This window comes from Corvus kubaryi, unplaced genomic scaffold (assembly GCF_017639235.1).
Source record: "Corvus kubaryi isolate FWS band 111438036 unplaced genomic scaffold, C.kubaryi_AGA036_p1.0 68, whole genome shotgun sequence".
Classification (NCBI taxonomy): Eukaryota; Metazoa; Chordata; class Aves; order Passeriformes; family Corvidae; genus Corvus; species Corvus kubaryi.
The window spans coordinates 11,394,640-11,416,050 of record NW_024582056.1 but is presented as its reverse complement, the minus strand read 5'-3'; the positions used below and the strand labels follow the sequence as shown (position 1 = coordinate 11,416,050).

Genomic DNA, 21,411 nt, shown 5'->3' with positions numbered 1-21,411 from the left:
AAACCTTAGCAAAATACAAGGGCAAGAACTGATCTTTTATTAACCTATTTTATGGACTCTCGAGAGGAAAATGAGTCCTGTCAATGGTTCCTCACTGCACGAGACTAATATCTCATCAGAGGACATGGCATTATTTCACTTTTATGTCTGTCCCTCAAGAATTCTCCCTTTGATGAAGTAGTTCAAGGGCAGACATCAAAAAGTCTTTTGTAGCAAGGTACAGCAAATGGATCCAAGCCACACAAGACTTCATCAATAAAAATACACATGGTAAAATTCCGCTTGACAGGCATAAGAAATATTTGCATCACTATGGTCCTAGAGGAGGACAATACCTTATAATGCTGGTCACTTTCCTTTCAGACCAATTTGACAAAAGTACACAGTAGTGCTGAAACTAAACCACAAAGGATGGAATTTATAAGGTAAGTTTCTGAGGTAGCCAACTTTTTTTTGTTTCTAAGTCAGATTAAATAAATTGCCCTTTTAGACCTAAATAACCTTTTAAACATCTACTATACAACAACATATATACCACTGTGCTTTTTTTTTAAACTATTATTTCAGCTATAAACAAGTTATCTTGCAAAAATTATAGATGACTCCCCCTTGAAGAACTGACAGAGGAACAGATGACCACAGCAGATTTGAGTGACGGTCAGACTCTTCCCAGGCGCATTTCAAGACAGAAGTCTGAGGCACGCCCAGCACACCTGAAGATCTAGTTAACAATATTTACTAGCTGGCTCTGTCAAGCAATTTATCACTCTGAAGAACCTCACACATCAGTCTCTGGTAAAATGCATTCTGCTTTTTTTTTTCCAGGGTGCTGCACATGGTTTTATTTTGAATAACCGGGCTGTCAGTCAGATATCCTGTATGTGCATTTGCATGGATACTCACACTGATTCTCTTATCCTTTAAAGAACCTGCAGTTATCAATAATAATCAGACTGGGTGGTAGGTGGGGTAAACAATCATAGGAGAAAAAAGTGTTTTTGGAATCTATGTGCTTTGAATGGAACCCCAGGTTTTACTTCTGAAGGAATTTTTGACCAGTTACACACGTGCAGAGCATTTGTGCATACCATTGTTCCATTAAAAATACGGGCTTTAGATTTCACTGGTGCCTGGTCTGTTGCCAGCAACAGACACAGAAATCCACCAATAAAAGGGAGTTTAAAATGGTAAAAAGAAGACACATTTGAAGAGAAATCTCTTTATAGCTTTCATTTAAAATATAAAATACGTGAAACTTTAAAAGAGGAACATCCCATTCCAACCAAAATTTTAAAATACAGTTTCATGCTAAAAGCAAAAGTCTGGAAGTCAGCCTCATGGAAGCTGCCAAGCAATACAGAAAGAAACCTAATCTTTCACATTACTGGCATCCGTCTCTCTGCTTTCCTGGCTTACATGAGCGTTGGCGTTTTTACTAGATTGATCTAAATCCTCAATTTTATTTTCTATTTCCATAGCACTGCTTTCCACAGGACTCTGGGAAGATTCTTCACCTATTTCTGCTTCCATTTTTGTGACTAAATCATGTTCTTTATCTTCCACATCCATTTCTTCCTCTGTTTGTGCCAGTCTGTGTTGAACTTCTTCCTCAGTTTTGTTTTCCACTTCTTCCTCTTTCCTCTTTGCTTTAAACACTTCAACTCCCATCATCCTCAGGTAATGAAGTCTCTCATTCTTGGGCACAAAGGCACGGAGTGAAGTCTTCCCTTGCCAACCACACAGCACTATTGGACACTGAAGATCATGAGGTTTTCTACAAACAAACAATTAAGTTCAGTCAATTATGAGAAAGTTCATCTTCAAAACTTCATTTTATAGCCATATACCTATTCAGTTCTAACACTGAATGCATTTTGTAACTATTCACAGAAGATGGAAGTACATTGTTCTTAACTTCAACATCTACACAGGTACCTGCTTGATACAAGCAAGCAAGCAAGCCAAAAAACCAAAACCTCAAAGCTATTAAATTTCTGCAACAAGCAAAATAATTTTCTGTCTCTGGTTTCAAAACTAATACAGGGAAGAACAAGATGAAAGTTTACATTTAAAAAGTTCTCAAGAGTTTTGTCCACAGAAGTTACTTTGTCCACAAAAAGGAACAATAAAATGTAACTTTTCCCATTCCAAATACTGGACTTTACAGGGAAACAAACAAATAAATCACACACAGAGAACTGTGGACCTCTAGCACAACTACCAGCTCTCCTTTATGAAGCTAAATTCTACATTTGTTTTAAGAATTCACAGACAAGACAGCTTCTCTCCTTGTCATATTCTCTGTATCCTCTCTGGCTTTACTGTTTCCCTCACTGCATCTCTAGGCCTCTACTTCTGTTTTTGCGGAGTGAAAATAAATTCTTGTCCAGGTCTTAAAAGTGCATAGATAGAAAGCAACACATCTACTTACTCAGGGTCTGGGTCGTACTTCAGAACTATACTTCCCATCGCTACAGGGAAGGGGAACAAAAACAAAACAGATGTGTTACTTGGTACGATGATAAAATGATTGTAATCTGAAAATGCTCAAGAAAACAAGTTTTCAGACAACCACAGAGCATGACATGGCTAGAGTTATCTACATCAGTACACTGAACTATACACAATACCAGATTTTATTCCCTTTCTTTTCAAACCAAAGTATTTATACAGTTACAGAAGCAATTGCCAATTCTGCCTCCTCCAAAATCCCAAACAAACAAGTTAAAATACAAAACCCACACAGTGGATTAATTTACTCAGTGAATCTAGCAAGGAACTTTTACTCAATTAAAAACAACATAAGAGCATGCCAGCCCAAACTTTATAATATTTTCTTCTTCTCATTTTCTCTCATCAAACATGGAAGTACAAGGATCAGCAATGAGTTGGAAATAAAACAATAACAGAAGGCTGAAAACCAATTTTCATTTCTTGAAGCATCCAGTGTAGAGGAAATAAAAGTTTAATATGAGTAGACATTGCTCCCCATATTTAAGAAAATCAAATCTGAGTAAGTCATACATAAGCTCATGAGAAGCAATTGCAGATGACAAACAAACAGTTTCAGCTGGAGCACTAACAGGCAGAAAAACCAAAAGCATATATAAAATCTTTGTTCATCAGATATTTTAAACGCTGCCTCACAGCACTGCTTTGCAGGAGTCATAAGTTTGGCAACTCCTCTGTTCTCTAAAGCTCAAAACCTTAAAGGCTGCAATCAGAAAGGACTACAGTATCTAGCAGCACGCTGGCTTTCAGTAATGCTTACTTACCTAACAACTATATTTAAGATAAATTTAGTCAAAATTTTTAGCAAACACTGTTTATGTTACAGGACTTTCATAGTCTTCTGTGTAAAGTATAAAAATAATTTTGTGACAGCAAAATTAGCAGGCTTACCCATGTCTTTGACTTTCTTCTGTGTTTCACTGCTAAATTTACTTAAGAATGGATTTTCCTGGGTTAGCAAAATTTTGACATCTTCTATGCAGACATTTATAATCCTTGCATGAATGAACGGGTACAGAGTATAAATCCCCTGTTTAATAAGTAAACACAATTATTTCAAAATTCAACCGCTACTTTCTGAAGGAAAAATGTTAAAAACCTAATACCAGAAAACAATTTTCACATTTTAAACCATACAAAAATGTAAATTACCATTAATCTGACAAAGTTAATACCAGCTGTTTTATAGGCTCTCGAAGAAACCTAAAGCACCTCCTTTGAAAACACAGTGCTATGCAATTACCTCTTGTGCTAATCTGAATGCACATCCAAACTGTTCACCATCACTGTTGCGAGACCAGACTTTTATCCCTGTGTTAATAACCTGCAAACAGCAAAGCCAAGAAGCATCAGTAGGGAGTATAAATTCTAAATTACCCCTCTGAACTTGTTTTTTCCTCAACGCTTCGACTAAAAGTTCATTCGCACTGGACACTGAATTAATGTGAAAATTCATCCAAGGGAAAAAGGAACTCCTGCTATAAAAATGTGGTGCTCTCTCAACATAAAATGCCTTTTACTTCTTTCCATATTGAAAACTGAACAGTGTGAGGAAGTGGCAGTCTTAAAATGAGGGCAACAAACTATGAATATCTAATTTTAACTTTAGTTTGAGTAAGAATTTTCTGTGTGATTCTGGGAAAGTCAGTCAAAGACAGGATTTCAAAAATGTACAAGTGATTAATTATTTGGACACTATATCTATCCTCTGTGGTACTCAAAGTCTCACTACCTAATATAATGCACAAATTTCTTAAACTTTTGTCAATTATTTAGCCATTTCCTGCATGGGGGATAAAAGAATAATTATTTATCCATCCCAAAGATCTGTTGCAAAGATATACTGAATATCCTCAAAAATTTTCAAGATTTGACTGGACGAGGCCCCAGGATGTATCTGATCCAGCTTTGAAGTCAGCTCTGTTTGCTGTAGGAAGGAAGCTGGACTAGATAACCTCGTTCCAACCAAAATTACACAATGACTTTTGAGACAAATCTTTAGCATTTGCAAGACATTTTCCATAGGGAATCATATTTAAAAAACAAAAAATTCTCTTTTAATTCATGAAAACTACTTATTATCTCACAATCATTCACCTTAACAAACTTCCAAAACGTTGTTAAAATTACTTTGAAACAACGTCTCTATGTAACATAGCCAGTAAATAATTCAGCTGAACTTATCTTTTTGGTAGGCTTTCAAAGCTCTTAATACTTTCATAATTAAGGGGCTCATAAATACAACAGTGTCAATGTAAACTTGTAAAGTTACCTGAAGACTACATAAAAATGCTGGCACACACACAGCAGTTATATATTCCCTCTCTCTACTTTTTTCTTTCATCCACCAAAAATACACTGATTTTCATCTCAGAGACTGTTCTTTTCCTCTCAGAGTCAACTTTTCATCTCTAACACAGGAGGGACAGAGAGGAAAACATTAATCCAGACTTAAAAAAACAAAAAAAGTTTGTCAGAGGGCTAATCCTCTATGTAAACAGTACATCTGGCAAGTTCAAGGAGATATCCATTGATGCTTATGAACCATACCTTCATCTTCTCACTATTGTTCAGAAGCACATTCCTTAGCTCCTTAGAAACCATGTACAGCTGCCTCTTTTTTCCTTCTTGAGTTCGAGTCAGTAAATTCATCTTGGGAAATGATGGGTCCAATGCGTAAAACTTCCTGTGGCCATAATACTTGTTTTGATTAACTGAGCAATAAAATCACATACTCAAAATGCATGGGTTAGCCCATTTCCTCCAGCTATCTCTGTAAACACTTAGCACTTTGGCTTCAGAACACAAAGATTAGACTTTCTAAGCTGCATGACATCAGAAAAGACAAGCTGTTATAGACACTGAGACACACTGGAAAATTTCCAGTGCAAACTCTAGTTGGCTATTTTTACTGAAGTATTTCAGTGTTGAGGAGAGGGGGCCCTGGTGCAAAGTCAGGCAAAAACCCTTATACAAGACCAACGAGACCCATCTTTTGTGACGAACTGAACTTGAACTACTAATATTCCTGAACTAATAGGAATCTTACTGCCAAAACAGAAACTTTTTTTTTTTTCTTACTGGATAGGAAGGAACAGTGGATCATCTTCAGGGAGAAACACAAAAGGGTCTTCTTTAAAACCAAACAACTTCATTTTTTTAGATGGTGGTGGTCTAAAAAGAAAGTAACATTGCACTGTCAATTTCAGTAACAGTACTTGGTATAAAATCAGTATATTCAGTTCATTAGTCAACACTTGGCTTATTGTAACAACAGTATGGCAAACAGAATACTGGCATTTTCTTGTGCTTCAGTAACACTACACACAATTTAACTTGTTAAAATGAGGATGTGAAGCAGTGCTTTGAAACAGAACTCACAAAAACAAGTAAACAGATTTCTGACGGAGTGCTTGTGAAGACAATAAAGATCTTCCAAACGTTAACTTCTGAAAGTATTTTTTCTCTGTAACAGAGAAGAAAGTACTAACAGACTTTACGAATGCTAGTAAGAAAACTGGCTATTTTCCAAACTTGCTGAACGAAAGACAGACAAGACAGAAAACATGGAAATGCAAAACAACTGAATGAATTCATTAGTTTTTCTTGATCGACTTCTAAATAACAAAAGAACTACAGAATACTCAGCAATTACTGTCACAGGACAAATACTTAGATGTGGTCCTTACCCGCATACTCCTTCCTTTTTGCTCTGCTCAGTGTCCGAATTCTGCAATTCTTGCATTTTCTTAGACTCTTCATTTTCAGCAAGTGTTGGTTCTTCAATAATACAGTCAGAACCATTATCTGAATTAGCTGCTGTCACTTCAGTATCCCCTGTTCTTTGTGGTAATTTCTGATGAACCTGTTTGAAATTACAGTATTTTCAAAAAGGCAGAAGTGGTGTCCAACTTGTAACAGAAGGCACCTATGTGCTTAATTCCTGTCAACTTGTATACAAGTGCTTAAACAGATCCATTCAGGGGGTTAATCTGATTACTAGATCAAGATACCACTACAAATTGCATTTACCTCTAGTACTGATCCGGACAGTTTCATACCAACTGTCCAAGAAAGGTATTTTTGTACTATCTACAAAATCATGTTCAAGCACTCAGAGAAGACTATTTTAAAACAGGATCTGCTGTTTTCTTCCTAACACTCAAAGTGACACACATCCTGCTGCTGTACACCTTCTGTAAGAGTGCTACGATGTTCAGCTTAGAACAGCACAAACTATTTGGAGGGTGCTTCCTTCTGAATAAATGCTTCTTCCCTACTGCCACAAAAATTTTACTCATAAATAGTTCTAATGAAGCAAATAAAATAAACACCTAAAAGGGATTCACACAAGAAGTTTTTCTTATGGACATGACAATCTAAGAGATCAAATAAATCACATCAACTTAAAATCCTGTTGCCAGGATTTTAAAGACAATTGACAACAAATGGATTAAAGGCAGATGGCTGAAGCTGCTGCTCCAAACAGTTTTACATCCATTCCCCATGCTGCTGATCTGCTAATCTGCTAGTGAATCACTCCTGAGCAACCAGCCACAGAGCAAGATAAACTCAAATCAGAATTAGCTTACAACACAGCAGAAAAAAGCCTTTAGGAGGGGACCACACACAGCTGAAGGAAGTGACAGCTTTAGCTATCCAATATAATCTGCTTCTGTAATTCTTCCAAAGCCTTAATTTTAGGGTCAAGATTTATCTTGTTATTTTACTATAATTTCAAAATCCCCTTTCTTTTTTTTTCTTTATTCTATTTCAAAAGTTGTCATGGTTTTTTTCTTAAGTGCTTCATGGATTTAGGAATTTATTTTTAATTGACAAACAACTGTAACTGAAGGGCAGATACAGAACAGTTACACTATGTCTATTATGTGCAAACTTGAAAAAAAATTCCTGAAACATTATTAGTAATTAACATTTTAGATAATTTAAAAGAAGTTACCTTAGGCTGACGTTTATTCCACGGCATTGGAGACTTTTTTATCAACACAGCCACAAAGAAGCCACCTGTGTTCTGGTGATGTGGCAATATCCTAAGACTAGAGAGAAAAGAAAAAAAATGTTGCTGCATATTCATAGCTGCATTTGGACTCTCACAAAATGCTAGAAGGCCCATATTTATATTTACTTTCAGGATAAGTATTCGTAGTAGGATTGTGCAGATTTAATTTATCAAACTAGAAACAGGATCTAAAATAGAGCAATTTGACAAAATGACTTGCATCAATGCGACATGTTCATTTCACCATTCCCATCTGAGCTTTAATGACTCATTTCTAAACAATATTTTTAGGATAGCTATGGAAAGCCTTTAATAGCAAGTCACACTGTTAAACTGTTAAAAGTTTTACATACTTTTTCAGTAATTTTGACTGTTTATCTCTATTGGATGCAAAGAATTTGACCTTTTCATGTGGGTATTTATTCCTCTTACACAACTTGCAGTAATTTCTCCTGATTCACTGGAGTTTAAATATTGTGCCCTGGCATTACATATGAAGCAATCAAAATATACTCAGACCTACACATTCCTATTCTGATCTAATTATAATTTGCCCACAACCACACGTTACATCAAATCCTCATAAGATCTACTCTGGGAAAACTTACCAGCGCTCCAGATTCATTGCCTTTAGCTTCTCTTCATCCTTCACTGGAAACATAGTAGGACGTATTTGTGTTTGTCTATTTGAAGGCACATCTTTCCACTCTTCAAACCACTGCCCATCTTTCAGCATCACCTTCAAAGGAGTAAATATAAATACTATGAAGAACTGAGGTCACCGTTTTACAAGTTTTAATTAAAATATTTGCAAACCAAGGCTCAGACACCAAAAAGAGAACTTATTTCCTTGTACAGAAAATTAAGTTCTTTAAAGCGTATTGTTTCCTTGCGCATGGTACATGTGCACTTCAGTGTAGGAGATTCTTGCCAGCTGCAGCTCTTTGCTGCAAAAAGCATGCAGTCAAAGTGCAGACTGGTGCTGAACCAACTACAAAGATCTCTGGTAACTGCTAAAACATATAAACCACCAAAATCCAGTGGAAGGACAGTGGAGAAATTTATAAGAAGACTGGTGAGCCATCAGATTTAGGATACACTACTCCTTTTTTTCCATGAGACTGGCTGTGAAACATTCTGCTATAGGCAGCTTCCAAGCAGTATACAAAGGAATATAGGATAGCAGTATACAAAGGAAAAGAGCTACTGCAGTATAGTAAAGATCAGAACTGAGGAATCTCAATTTCATTACACAAGAAACATGCAAGAGTGCAACACAACAGCTTGGTAGGCAGAAAGCCGCACGACAGGGGCATATACAGCTCACTGACAGAGATGCTTTTGTGGAGAGTTGCTGAAGAACCATGTCCCCATGAATTTTATAGCTTCTCTACCTTTACTCAGAACTCGGAACATATTTATAGATCTGCTCTAAGACACTGTGTAGACATAACATCACCTCAGTCTGGCTAAGGGTCAAAGCTTTTGATGGACTCTTAAGATACAAGCAAAAGGTTAGAGCCACAACTTTTATAGGAAGGCATTCTGAATGCTCTTCAATCAAGAATATCAAAGTGAAAAAATAAGCCAGGGAAAATTTGACTTCAGAGCTCTAGATGCCTGGTTTTGTACTGAATGCTAAAGCTGGAAGAAAAGTCCCAAATGGGGGTGTACAGGGCAAATCCATAAAATTAATCACTGAAATGAAGGCCCATTTTTGTTGTTAAGGCAAAAAAGTAAAGAAGTTGCACTGATGGCAACTTCAGGACTGGCAAGTATGATGAAGTGATTTCATGCCTCTCACTGTGATTGTCTTGAAAGTTTAATCAAGTGTTCTAGTGGAAACTGAAATGTAACATTTATCTGGAACACAGATTTCAGTATCGTGAAGTCTGGCACTTCTCAGCCACGGATCAAATCACACATTGTGCTTTTCCACATTTCCTGAAATAGAAATTACTGTACTTACAGGATTAGTATTTCAAGTCAAAATATGCTGCATTTCATAGTGCTAGATGGAGACAAGACAGACTGTACTTCTGAACTGCTCTTCTTTGGAAGTCATGACTCAAGCTTGAGCAAAACCAACAATAGGAGTGATAAATAACTGAAGCCTAAAAAAAATCTAGAACTATTTTGGTTTTACCATAACAACTGCCAAGCAGCCCTGTGCTGTTCAGTTTTGGTTTACCAGCCTAACTGGTAGGCTGGTGTGACTGGTAGAGTGACAAAGCACCAAAGAACATGCTGAACTCTCTTCTATTGCACTTTTACTGACCACCTGCGAGGGCAGAAGGAAGAGTAAAAGTGTTGCAGAAGCAGATGACCAAATCTAGAGCTAAAAAGGTGTCTTCCTCCAAGCCCAAAACAATTCACTGGAGTTCACTCAACATCTGGCATAAGGAGGGAATACAGAATGCTATTTCCAGGCACCCAAATGTCCCTTGAATGAAACCTTATTTCTGTTTTTGCTGTTTCCAGAGATTTACAGTCAACTGATGCTTGGGAACATTCAATATAATCAGTTACATAGCTCCCAGAAAACAAATGTTGCACCAGGGAACAAGTAAACAGGAACACCAAGTAAAAACAGCACCAAAGCAAGGAAATACATCCACAATGACATGCTAGCCAGTGAGGCCTGAAAATACACAGTAGCAGCAAATAAGAGCTGAAGCAAGTCTGGCAAACTTTCAACACATTTTGTCATAATAGTTTTTAAAACCTGTTAGGGAGATTTATATTTCAACTGCAAACAGAGAAATAGATGCTACAGGGAATACAATATACTCTTAGTGATCATTATATAAATATATATCTAGTGGCTTTATGGAGTACCAAAAAAAGGTAAAATTAAGATCACAGAGCCACAGTTATGCATTTTACATTTATTCTTCAGGTACAAGCATAAAGAGTAAACCTTAGGAACTGTAAGAAGAAAGAAATCAGCTAGTTTCTAAGCTGAATTTCCAGTGGCAGAACATAAACAGATCTTTATTCCCTGCATCTCGTTCATTAGCCTGCACACAGGCATAAACCTGTCTGCCATTGAAGAGATTAGTGAGATGGTAAGACAGAACCACCACTGGCATTGCAAAGGCACCCACTCATAATTAAAATTTAATCAGTTTCTTTCCCTCCTACTAGGATGGCCTTCTACTTTTCTTGACTATACTCATAACAAGAAGATGAAGCAGCTTTGGGTTTTTTTGCCCCTCCCTACTAGTTTGTTTCCAGAACTGAAATCACTTAAGGCCTGGAACAAAATACAGGATTCTATTAATATTCTAGGATTAGTCACAACATTGCAGGTTTTACAGTTTATTTGCAGAAACAGTTTCACAGCTTTCACTTTCAAATGATTCAAATGGACCAGCTGAAGAAATGCAGAATCTAACATTCACAGACTGTAAAGACAGAGATGGATGAATAACATTAAGTGGCTGAAATCATGTTGCCATCTACAGGCCACATACACACAACAGAAAAGGGAATTGTACCAAGAAAGTGTAGGAGACAGAGGAAAGACACCTAGAGGTAAGAGGAGAGCAGATGAGGAGCCAAGAACTTCCCTCCACAAAGACCTTCAGCTTAGCTCTCTCCCCCTAAACATCAAATCACTGCCATTAATCCAGCTCAACCTAATGTTCTGAAATGTTACACTTCTGAATTTCCCTTATTTAATACTCTACCACAGACCAAAAACTTCACAAAAATATCAGGATGAATACCTTCCATTTTGTAATTCCTGGCATCCTCTTCAAACCTGGTAACTCAGAAGAGACATCAGCAAGTTCTAAGGCACCTGAAATCCCAAGAATATAAACGTTCTTGAAAACAGAGTTCAAGAGTTGTGTTGCCAATTAACTTTTACAAAAATAGTTTTCCTTAAAGTTTTAAGACTGTTTTAAGAATACTACTTTTTAAAACTTTCAAGAAATTATATATATGTATATTATATATACAACTCCTACCATGCACATTAACAAAGAAGCTGAGAAGAACTGGTAATAATAACTACGTGAGTTGCAATCTAGAAATTAACCAAAACGTAACAGTTAGATATTTTTTGTAGCAGCTGCAGAGTAATATTCTACGACCTGTATCATAAAACATCAATGTTCTAAGCAATGCAATCACTGAAGTTTTTATTCTCATTTAGTTAGTATTTGGATTTACTACACTGATTAAGTATTTTTCAGGGAACTACTTTTGGTATAACTAAGCCTTCTGAAATGCCTATGATGTTCTAGTTTCAAGGACTTACAATCTCAATATATTCCAGTGAGAGAGGAAAGAGAATTTGTTATTTTTTAACTGGAAAGGAAAATTCCAAACTATTTAACACTAACAGGACAAAAGACTCTATGCTTAAAATATGACAAGTTACTACAAGAAACATCAACAGAGTATAGTTTAATCTACTGAAGAAAAGCTTTAAGCTGTCCAAACTCAAGAAAGAATGATACAAAAATTTACTGTTTAAATAGGTGATCTCCCTAGAGAAGAATAACTTCTAACATTGCTTTTCAGCGATTCTGAATACTTAAGTTATATAACAGTCAGGTAGGCTTTTCCTCATGTTGTACACAATTTATCAACCTGTTCTACATGACTATAACCATTTACTCTTACAGTGACAGCTTAAGCAAGTCTTTTAAATAAATGAAAAGGTGATGTATGAATTCATAGACAAATTCAAAAATGACATCTCAAATGTGATTACACTTGATGTTTTGCATCCATCCTTTGAATACTCTTGCCTCCCTACAGCATGACTTCAGCTATGTCTCAAGACTACATCAGACTTATCAGGCACTAAAGAGTCTTGTCAGAAGTACTACAATTTCCAGTAGTTGCTACAGGGTACAAAAAGACCTTCTCCCTATTCCTTCATCCCTAAGGAAAAAGCAATCTCTCATCTGTTTCACAAGCAGCAAGACAACACTGTGCTAGAAAGTACCAACAAACCTTCTGAACTGACCTGAACTAATTCTTGAGGTACAATGCCCCTTGCAGACCACTGCACGACCTCTTTACTACTACCTTCTTTAGCTACACCGGTGTTCAAGTTCCAAGGATTAACATGCACTTGCTGGGACACATCATAGCCTCCAAGTAGGCCTCAAAATACCTCCAAGGGCAGAGACTAGATCTGAACATCACAGCCAGTCAAGACCCTTCCTTCAAAGTACTGAATTTGTCCCAGGTGCTGCAATTGCTGGCCTTCACATCCTACTGCTTTTCTGCTCCTATCCCAACTAGTTCTTAATGCTTTCCAATCTTGTAATTGTTAAAATTAATGCTGGCTTAATATGGCCTTAGATAAGCCAAGCATACTATAATTTACTGGAAATGTGTCTATGCCTACCAAAGAAACTACCTCTAAATAAAGATGTCGTTTCACAGAATCACAGAATAAGCTGAGTTGAAAGGGACCCACCAGGATCATCAAATCCAACTTCTGGTCCTGCACAGGATACCCCAAGAGTCACACCATGTGCCTGAGGGTGTTATCCAAACACTTCTTGAACTCTGTCAGGCTGGTGCTGTGACCCCTTCCCTGGGGAGCTGTTCCAGTGCCCAAACACCCTCTTGGGGAAGAACATTTTTCTAATATCCAGCCTAAACCTCCCCTGACACAGCTTCAGGCCATTCCCTTGGGTCCTGTCATGGTCATCACAGAGAAGAAATCAGTGCCTGCCCCTCCTCTTCCCCTCACAAGGAAGTTGTAACTGCAGTGAGGTTCCCCTCAGTCTCCTCTTCTCCAGGCTGAACAGAACAAGTGACCTCAGCCTCATCAGGCTTTTCCTGCAGACCCTTTACCATCTTTGTCGCCCTCCTTTGGACACTCTCTAATAGTTTAGTGTCTTTCTTATATTGCAGTGATTAAAACTGCACACAGGACTTGAGGTGAGGCTGCTGCAGTGCACAGCAGAACGGGAGTAGAAATTAAATAGTCAATTCCTAATTAACCTACAAGCACTTTAGCTCAAGTGCTGTTTCTAAGATGATGAAATTTCATGCATAATTTGGGGCCAGAATAGTTACTGGTACAAAGTAAACATTACACAAAACAGGCTACCAACTTAAAGAGTAAGTGCAGCTCCAAGAGCAATAGAGTTGCTTCTGCTCTGTAAAAGGCTCAACTTAAAAGTCTGTGGAACTTTTCATAACAAATCTAATTAGATGTTTCCAAATTTCAGGTTATTGATTCAGAAAAAACAGTACACACCAGCTACGAAATGGGCTACTAAACCCTATCACAAAGTGATGCAGTGCAGCTTCCCAGCTCATCTCAATTTTTCCACCTCTTGTAATGTCAGCCTTCAAATGCAAGTGAAAAATGCAAAAAACCCCATGAGTTAAAACACCTTAAAACTCCAAGCACATCAAAATGTGGGTCAAAGGATTCTAAAGGTATCAGTGGCTCCCACCTAATGGTGTACAATTACCTTGCTCTAACTGCTTAACTACACACCGGGCTTTTTACTCCTGTAGTGAACAGCAGCAATGTTCCACACTGAGTTTTCCAAAGGAATTATGAATGTCAGACATGGACTCCAACCAGTGAAAGCAGTTAGTGGGAGCAGATAACAGAGACTGAATGCCACTGATCTGTAGAAGTGTCCTCTGTATCATTAACACAACTCTTCAGGTTTTGTACTTGCAGCTGATTCACCCATTTCAGAAGACTGCTCATAGCAACATTAATGAAACCCTACTGGTACCAAAAAATTTCCGTAGTTTTGCAAACTAGGAGTGTATTATCCACACCAAGCTTATCACTAGTACCATCATACACGTATCCTTTTTTGGGCTGAAGGGGAAAAAAAAAAATAAAAAGAAAGGAGTTCCCCACTCTGTTCAAGCTCACATTCTCACCTTGACTCTTTTCCAGCAGAGATGCGATCACAGCTTCATTTTCGATGGGATTCAAGGAACACGTGGAATACACCATTCGCCCACCTTCTGCCAGCTGTTCAACACCACGGGTTGCAATTCTCAACTGCAATCTAACAGAACACTCTTGGTCTAGCCAGCTATCATTCAGGAGCCCAAAAGAAGCTTTACTGCAGACACACAACTGTCCCTGGGCTAAGCCAGCACTTGGGGAGTTCTACAGCTGTCAGCAGTACACAAATTATAGTCAGTGTTAAACTAAGTCAGCTTAGTGCAGTCCATACTGCAGACACACTCACAATGACACCTATTAAATTAAAACAGCAATTAGATCAGGATAACTTTGAACATAACATTCTCTATTTTTTTTTTGTTCTTTCTAGTGCACCATCAATTTTATTATAAAGTACTCAACACTAGAAAAATAACACCCCGAAACATGACTCTTCTCAGAAATCCAGTTAAAATGAGGAGTAATCTGATGATTACAAATATTATGGAAAACACAGCTTAGCTAACAGTGGCTTTCTGAGAAAGGTATCACTGAGTCAGGCCATGAGCTTAGACCGTACCTGCACACTTACAACAAAAATGAAACCTGCAATAATGAATGATTTGCCAAGAAGTCATAGTCAGCTGAGTCACAGCAACCAGTGGCATCTCCAGCTTGTTAAAAATACAGGAAAATGCTCTGAGATATTTCATCTCTGTTGCAATCACTACATTTTACCATGTGCCTGTACTAGGCTAAGTACTCATTCACCATCAGTTTACTTAAATCCATCTCAGGTAACTGGAACCATTTATGTATGATCTCTAGTAGCCTAAAGACTTCAAAATATCACTATTAAATTTTACAACTTAGTGTATTTGCCAACAGTATTTTACCTGCCTAAATGCTAAGAATCCCAACCAAGTGATTTACTCCATTTTATTAGTTACCCTGTCTAAATCAATTCAATGAATATTTTAATGTCAGGTATTCGTAACAATACAAGCAATTTAGATTCACATGCTCCCCTCCTCACATCTGAAACCCTACATTTCCTCTCAACAGCACTAAGATCTTGATTTGAGAGAAAAATGACTCTTCTTAGTGTCTGCTTTGTCATATATTAATATGCAAATGCATGCAGATGTTAAAGATATAAAAAAAGGAGAGAAAAATGAAAAGTTCAGATGTGTAATAAGCATTTTTTACCCATGGAGCTGCAAACTGTTTTGTGTTGTCCACTTCCTCCACACATCAATGTTCTTCCTCATGGTTCCATCTCCACTGCAACAGAGGTTGAACAGATTTGTATTATTTGCGTGTAAAACTCATTCCATATCCAAGTCATTTATAGCAGCACAAAAATAAGAGTCCCTCTCCCTTGTAACTAGTTCTCCTACACGGTTCTGTTTCCTCACTGTCTTTGTATTTCAGTGTCCTGAGTATAAGGTCAAAATTTGAAGCCCTTCAATGGATCAAATTTAAGGACCACTTGGAATGAAAAAATTCACCATATCCCCACACTTTAAAGGCATTAGGAAGTTACTACAAACCCTAACTCACTAACCTACTCAAAAGGCACAATTCAGTAACACAAAACATTCAGCACTGCACTTAAAGCACTAAAATCCATGTATTCAAATTTACATGCAAAGTACCTGCAGGGGACGTCACATAAAATCCTGTCATAGAAGAGGATCTCTTTTCTTCCATCAACATCTACTTGTAGGTTAGGAATGCTGGAGGCATCATGATTTACCACCATGATGCATGGACTGTTTAATCTCTTAGCCTGATGAACCAGCAAATAGCAGCGCTTGTTGTCAACATCATTGGCAATTACAAAACCCTCTGGGAACATAAAATAGTGGGAAAATGCTTCACTATTCAACAGCTAAATAATTTTACATAGTTTATTACCCAATCTTCGAGAGTTGTGTAAACTTTTCACTAGAGATTTTTACTTAAAAGACTGCTTATGAATAGAGGAGCCCTTACTGAGCATAAAGTAACCTAAAATATGTTGAAGGTTAATTGAGGTGTCATAGTCTCAAGAGTTTTAGCTCCTATCCAGTAGCAGTAAGACACAGTCAAGGGCCCTCCAGCTTTTCAAAGTAAAACCTGTAAACAGAAAAAACCCCCATTGTCACCAAAGAATCCCTACATCAGCAAATTTTCAGTAGAACACAGAAAGAATCCACACTTTCTACAACTTTACAGTTTCAATGGGCAGTATTTTCTGTGAGCATCTAACCAAAAATAAAGATTCTGAAGCTTACAAAAATGATAAATATCACAATTGCTTTTAATCCAGTGTTTGCAGGATACCATGAAACCACAGAGCCTCATGGGCCACCATCTACTAAATAAACCTGATTTATATACAGAAATTAAGCTCTAATCATATTTTACTGTAGTCTGAACTGTAAAGATACATATAATTCATCTCTCTTTTTCAAGCAAAGGAAGCCCATGATGTTTCAAACCAAAGGGGGGGTACCTTTCATCTCATAAGAACCCCTTTGGGAATTCAATATGTAGTTAAATGCAGTTACTCATCTGTGACATTAAAAACAATCTGCTAAAAGAAAAAGCAGAAATTCCAAGTCACAAAAGTTTTTAAAGTTTTCCAGACTTACTGGGAAAAGGAACATTCATGTCTGCATGCAACATTTCAATGAGCTGTGCAGTCTTAGATCCAGGTGCAGCACACATATCTAGAATCTACAAACATAAGAAAGTAAATAAACGTCCTGCCTTGTACTTTTTAAGTACTTGAGAAATCTACTGTGTTCCTGTTTAAATTAAGTATTTTTGAATATGCAGAATTACAATTGCTCTGAACACCAATTTGAAAAAACAAAGTACAGTTCTGTTCTTTGTATGCTTTACCTTTGAAGGTCGAAAATATAAAAAGAACTTTAGTTTGTAGGGAACAAAAACATCGGCTGAAATAAAATTTGAAAGAGGAACCTGGATACAGATATGGGGATATGACCTTTTTATCAGCTCACAAGCAATTCCAACTGAAGTTAACTGGAATTTTACATATACACACACACATTAAAGGCAAAGTTATACTCAAGAGCAAGTAGTACTTTTCTTTAAACTATCACTAAATTAATTAGAGACAGCTGTTCATATAGATTCTGTAAAAATAAATTGCTCTCTCTCCTTTCACATTTCCTTTTCAAAAAATGAAGGCAGCATAAACCTCTTGTTTCTCTGTCTTGGAAGAAGCACTTGGGAAGTGTTTGAACTGCCCTGAGTCAGCTGAACAGAACAGCAGAGACACCAACACCTAAACTGATGTGTATTTCTCCCTCCTAGTTTATCACCAGCTTGGATTGTGAGTCACTGGTAGAGTCACTTCCACAGCAAACCAACTGACATCTCACACTGTTCTCTTAAGCAAGGAAGCTTAGAGTCTTTCCTCCTGCCTAGTTAGAGATTTTCAGAAACATATGTCTATCTCCTGGACCTCTGGCTCCAGTAGAAATCAGCTGAGATCGTGCAACAGGATAAAGGATGGGAATGACCCGCTCAGATCCTCATGCAAGCCCATGGCATGAACAAGACTAAACCAGAAGACAGCCCCCAGAGAAACACGAAGACAGCTCCAGAGAGCATGAGCTAAGTGCTGTCATGCAGCAGTGCTAACGCATCATGAAACACACCCTGCAAGATCTGCTGTTTAAAGTCAGAGCTGTGATGCTGCTTTCTGCTTTTGCAGATAATGCAAAAGATGATGAAGAATATACAAGGCTAAGCATGCTCTAAAACTGTCCAGCAAACTGATGGTGAGGGAAAACTAAATTGTGAAAAATAGATTAAAAACGAACACAGTTTTGGAAGTTTGACCATCATTAATTTGATCCTTGTAGAAGATGGAATCAGCATGTTAGCAATGACATACAGAACATGCTGGTTAAGCAAAAGTAACCTGCAATTCTGGTCCTAACAAGCAGCTCATAAGCTAAGGCGCTAAGGACTATAAAAGGCTCTAACTGACAAGTCAGGCCATCGTTACATTGTTAAACATTTGCTGTTTTGGCACAAGAGAGGATGAAGAACCTATTCTTAATCTGACTTATGAACAAATTTGTGAAATCTTACTTGCATTTCTGGAAAATGCTGAAATACGTACCCAAATTAACCATTCAATGTAGAACCTCTATATTGCTATCTTGGCATATACAATGTAAGGTGTGTGCAAAAACAGCCCCACAATTTGTGCTTTACATTAAGACGAATGTGTTCACTACGTGTTCAACTCCAGACAAAAATCAAAATACACCTGTGACACATCAGGACTGAGTCTTTCAATCCATTATGCGCTTAAGAGAGATGAGAAGACCTTGCCTCACATAAAACAGCCACAGCTGTCATACACTGGGTTGGGGTGAAAGTAGGACAAAACAAGGTAAAAAGTTATATATGCTAAGTAACGTTAATATAAAAACAAGTACACACAAACTAGTCTTTAAAACATATGTCGGAAGTTTGATAAACTAAAAGGTTTAAGATACAGCACGAAAATTTAAGAAAGAAGAAGACAACATGGCTGCTTGAGATAGCAAGGCAACTACCTCATTAACTTAACAGAGAAGAGAGTAACACCGCCTGACAGATTCGGTCTGCAAACAAGCACAGAGTACGAAAACATCACAAAAGTTAAAACAGAAAGTTTGCTAGCAGATATCCTCATTCCTATGGCATGCCATAAGAAAATACCATGGGCATTCCTTAGACACTTCAGTTAAAATTAGCACCCTATAGTGTTTAGCCACCACCAGCAGCACGTTTCAGCTCAACCAAAATATTTCATCTAACTGATTTATAGAGTAGAACTTTTCAGCTTCTTCAAAAGGCACAGAGGAGATAAATCTACCTGGTAGATAATATTATCACTTACACCTTGAAAACTACATCTGTTCACAGTGTGATGGAGTGAGGAAGTTGAAAACAGTCATCCAACTTTAAATGCAGGCTGAAACAAGAATACATAACTCAGATGCAGCTAAACACATTTACACTTTGAAAAATAAGACTGTGCAACTGCTTAAAACCTAAGTGGTTTTTGCAGGGCATTACATACAGCTGAGAAAGCAGATGTTCCTCTGATACTGTGTTTGTGACCTGAACATTAGTTGAGTGCTCCTGTGGATGTGCAGAAAGCATAAACATAACAACACGAAACAGAACCGTGTATCAGCCTTGGCACTCCTGATGTGATCTGTAGTTTAATTAAGCTCATTTCACAGAACAAGCTTTAGTACACATTATATTCTACACTTACCTTATGATGAGGGCTAACATCAAGCAGCAGAGGTGGGATCATACTAACAGCTTCCTGGCGACTGATATTTCCCTTGAAAGGAAAAAAGAAATTAAATTTGGTTTTATTCCATGAAAGAATGCATTTCTTTTGCAATAAAACTTTTAAACTGCTAAAAATAAAACTTTTAAACTGTAAAATAACAAAGCAGTCGGAAACACACTACTATAAACTTAGGATTAAATTTTGTTAGAATTTAGCAAAGAAGAATCACAGTATTTCACCCAACTGTAATTTCTAATAATTGCGTATTTACTCCAATTGTATTAATTCTGTAGTTTCTGATCAAAACAGAGGAGAAACTGGCTCAAATCAAGTGACAAACATCCATCACTTAAGTTGTCATGCACATGCAAGCACTTTTTATCGGATTTAAACATCTGGTTTCTAACAGCAACTGATTATTTTACAGGGACTCATTTTAGCACCCCCAAACAACAATAAAAAATGCAATTAGTTTAGGAAAAAATTTCTAGCTGCAGTTATGTGCCAGAATCATGGAATGCATCACTGACAGCTGCAACACAAAATCCAGATTCTTCTGAGCTACTCAACTTCTGCAAGAAAAGGTAGAGTCTCCATCTTTCATAATGTATTTCAATACAGCATTACTCAGGATATGCCAGAAAAAAATCAAGATCTATCAAAAACTTACACATTCTGTCTCGCTAACCAGAAACTGATGAAACTTCTCCAGTTGGGGGGACTTGCGTAAGATTTTTCTACTCAAGTTAGTGTGCCAGGCTAACTCTTCAGGATACCTGGGGAAAAAGAGATAGGAAAAGGGCAGAGGCAAAAGAAAGAGACCGATGAGCCATGCTGGATGCAGGGAACATGCAGAATGCCTTATCTCGCCTCCACATCACTCACCAGCTCAGCGACTGCGGCATCTCGACTTTTTGGCCATCCACCTCCAGGTCCTGCAGCTCTCGGAAGTACTTTTCCTTCAAGCAATGGAGAATCTCCTTGGCGTGGCTGCATGCGAGAGACACCCGGAGAGACACCGTATGGAGAATTACAGAATCACAGGAGGATTTGGGTTGGAAGGAGCCCTAAAGATCGTGCAGTTCCACCCCCCTGCCGTGGGCAGGACACCTCCCGCTGCGCCAGGGGCTCTGGCAGCCGCTGTCGGGAGCGCGGCCCCGCGGCAGCCCCCAGCCCGTACCTGCGGTAGCCGGTGATGCGCAGCGTGGCGGGCAGCGGCTCCCGCAGCGCCGCCATGAACGCGTCCCACTCTCCGGCGGGCACGATGCCCAGCTCCCGGTAGTACCGCTCGAACAGCTCGTTCTCCTTCACGATCTCGGGGTAGCCGCCGGCCCAGCCCTGAAGAAAAGCGCCGCTGCCATCAGCCCGACGGCCCCGGCTCTCCCCGCCCCGCTTCACCTCACCCGGCCCGGCTCTCACCGCCTGGTGCTCGCCGCCGCCGCCGCCGCCGCCCCGCTCCTGCTGCTGCTGCTGCCGCCGGCGGTCCCGCGCCCTGCGGCCCATGGCAGCCAGGCGGCGGCCGAGCCGCGCCACCAGCCCCGCCGTGAGGAAGCACGGCTCCCGATCCGCCTCCGCTCCCGTTCCCGTTCCCGACCGGCCGTGAGGGACCGCGCGCCTGCCGCGCGCTCCCGGCGCGCACGCGCAGACCCGCCCTCTCCCGGC

General features: G+C 38.6%; 1 protein-coding gene across 1 annotated transcript; it reads right to left on the bottom strand.

The window, feature by feature from the left end:
• Positions 1 to 1,215: 1,215 nt before the first annotated feature.
• Positions 1,216 to 21,396, bottom strand: NSUN2 (NOP2/Sun RNA methyltransferase 2). The gene is made up of 19 exons (XM_042048754.1): positions 21,169 to 21,396; positions 20,930 to 21,087; positions 20,635 to 20,739; positions 20,420 to 20,525; positions 19,726 to 19,797; positions 17,066 to 17,150; positions 16,085 to 16,277; positions 15,636 to 15,710; positions 14,417 to 14,547; positions 11,263 to 11,336; positions 8,140 to 8,270; positions 7,472 to 7,568; positions 6,201 to 6,376; positions 5,593 to 5,685; positions 5,062 to 5,197; positions 3,755 to 3,835; positions 3,403 to 3,541; positions 2,432 to 2,471; positions 1,216 to 1,774 (listed from the first exon to the last, which is right to left on the bottom strand). Exons 1-19 carry the CDS (start codon positions 21,250 to 21,252, stop codon positions 1,369 to 1,371), a joined length of 2,382 nt encoding a protein of 793 aa, XP_041904688.1. The 5' UTR covers positions 21,253 to 21,396; the 3' UTR covers positions 1,216 to 1,368.
• Positions 21,397 to 21,411: the final 15 nt, after the last annotated feature.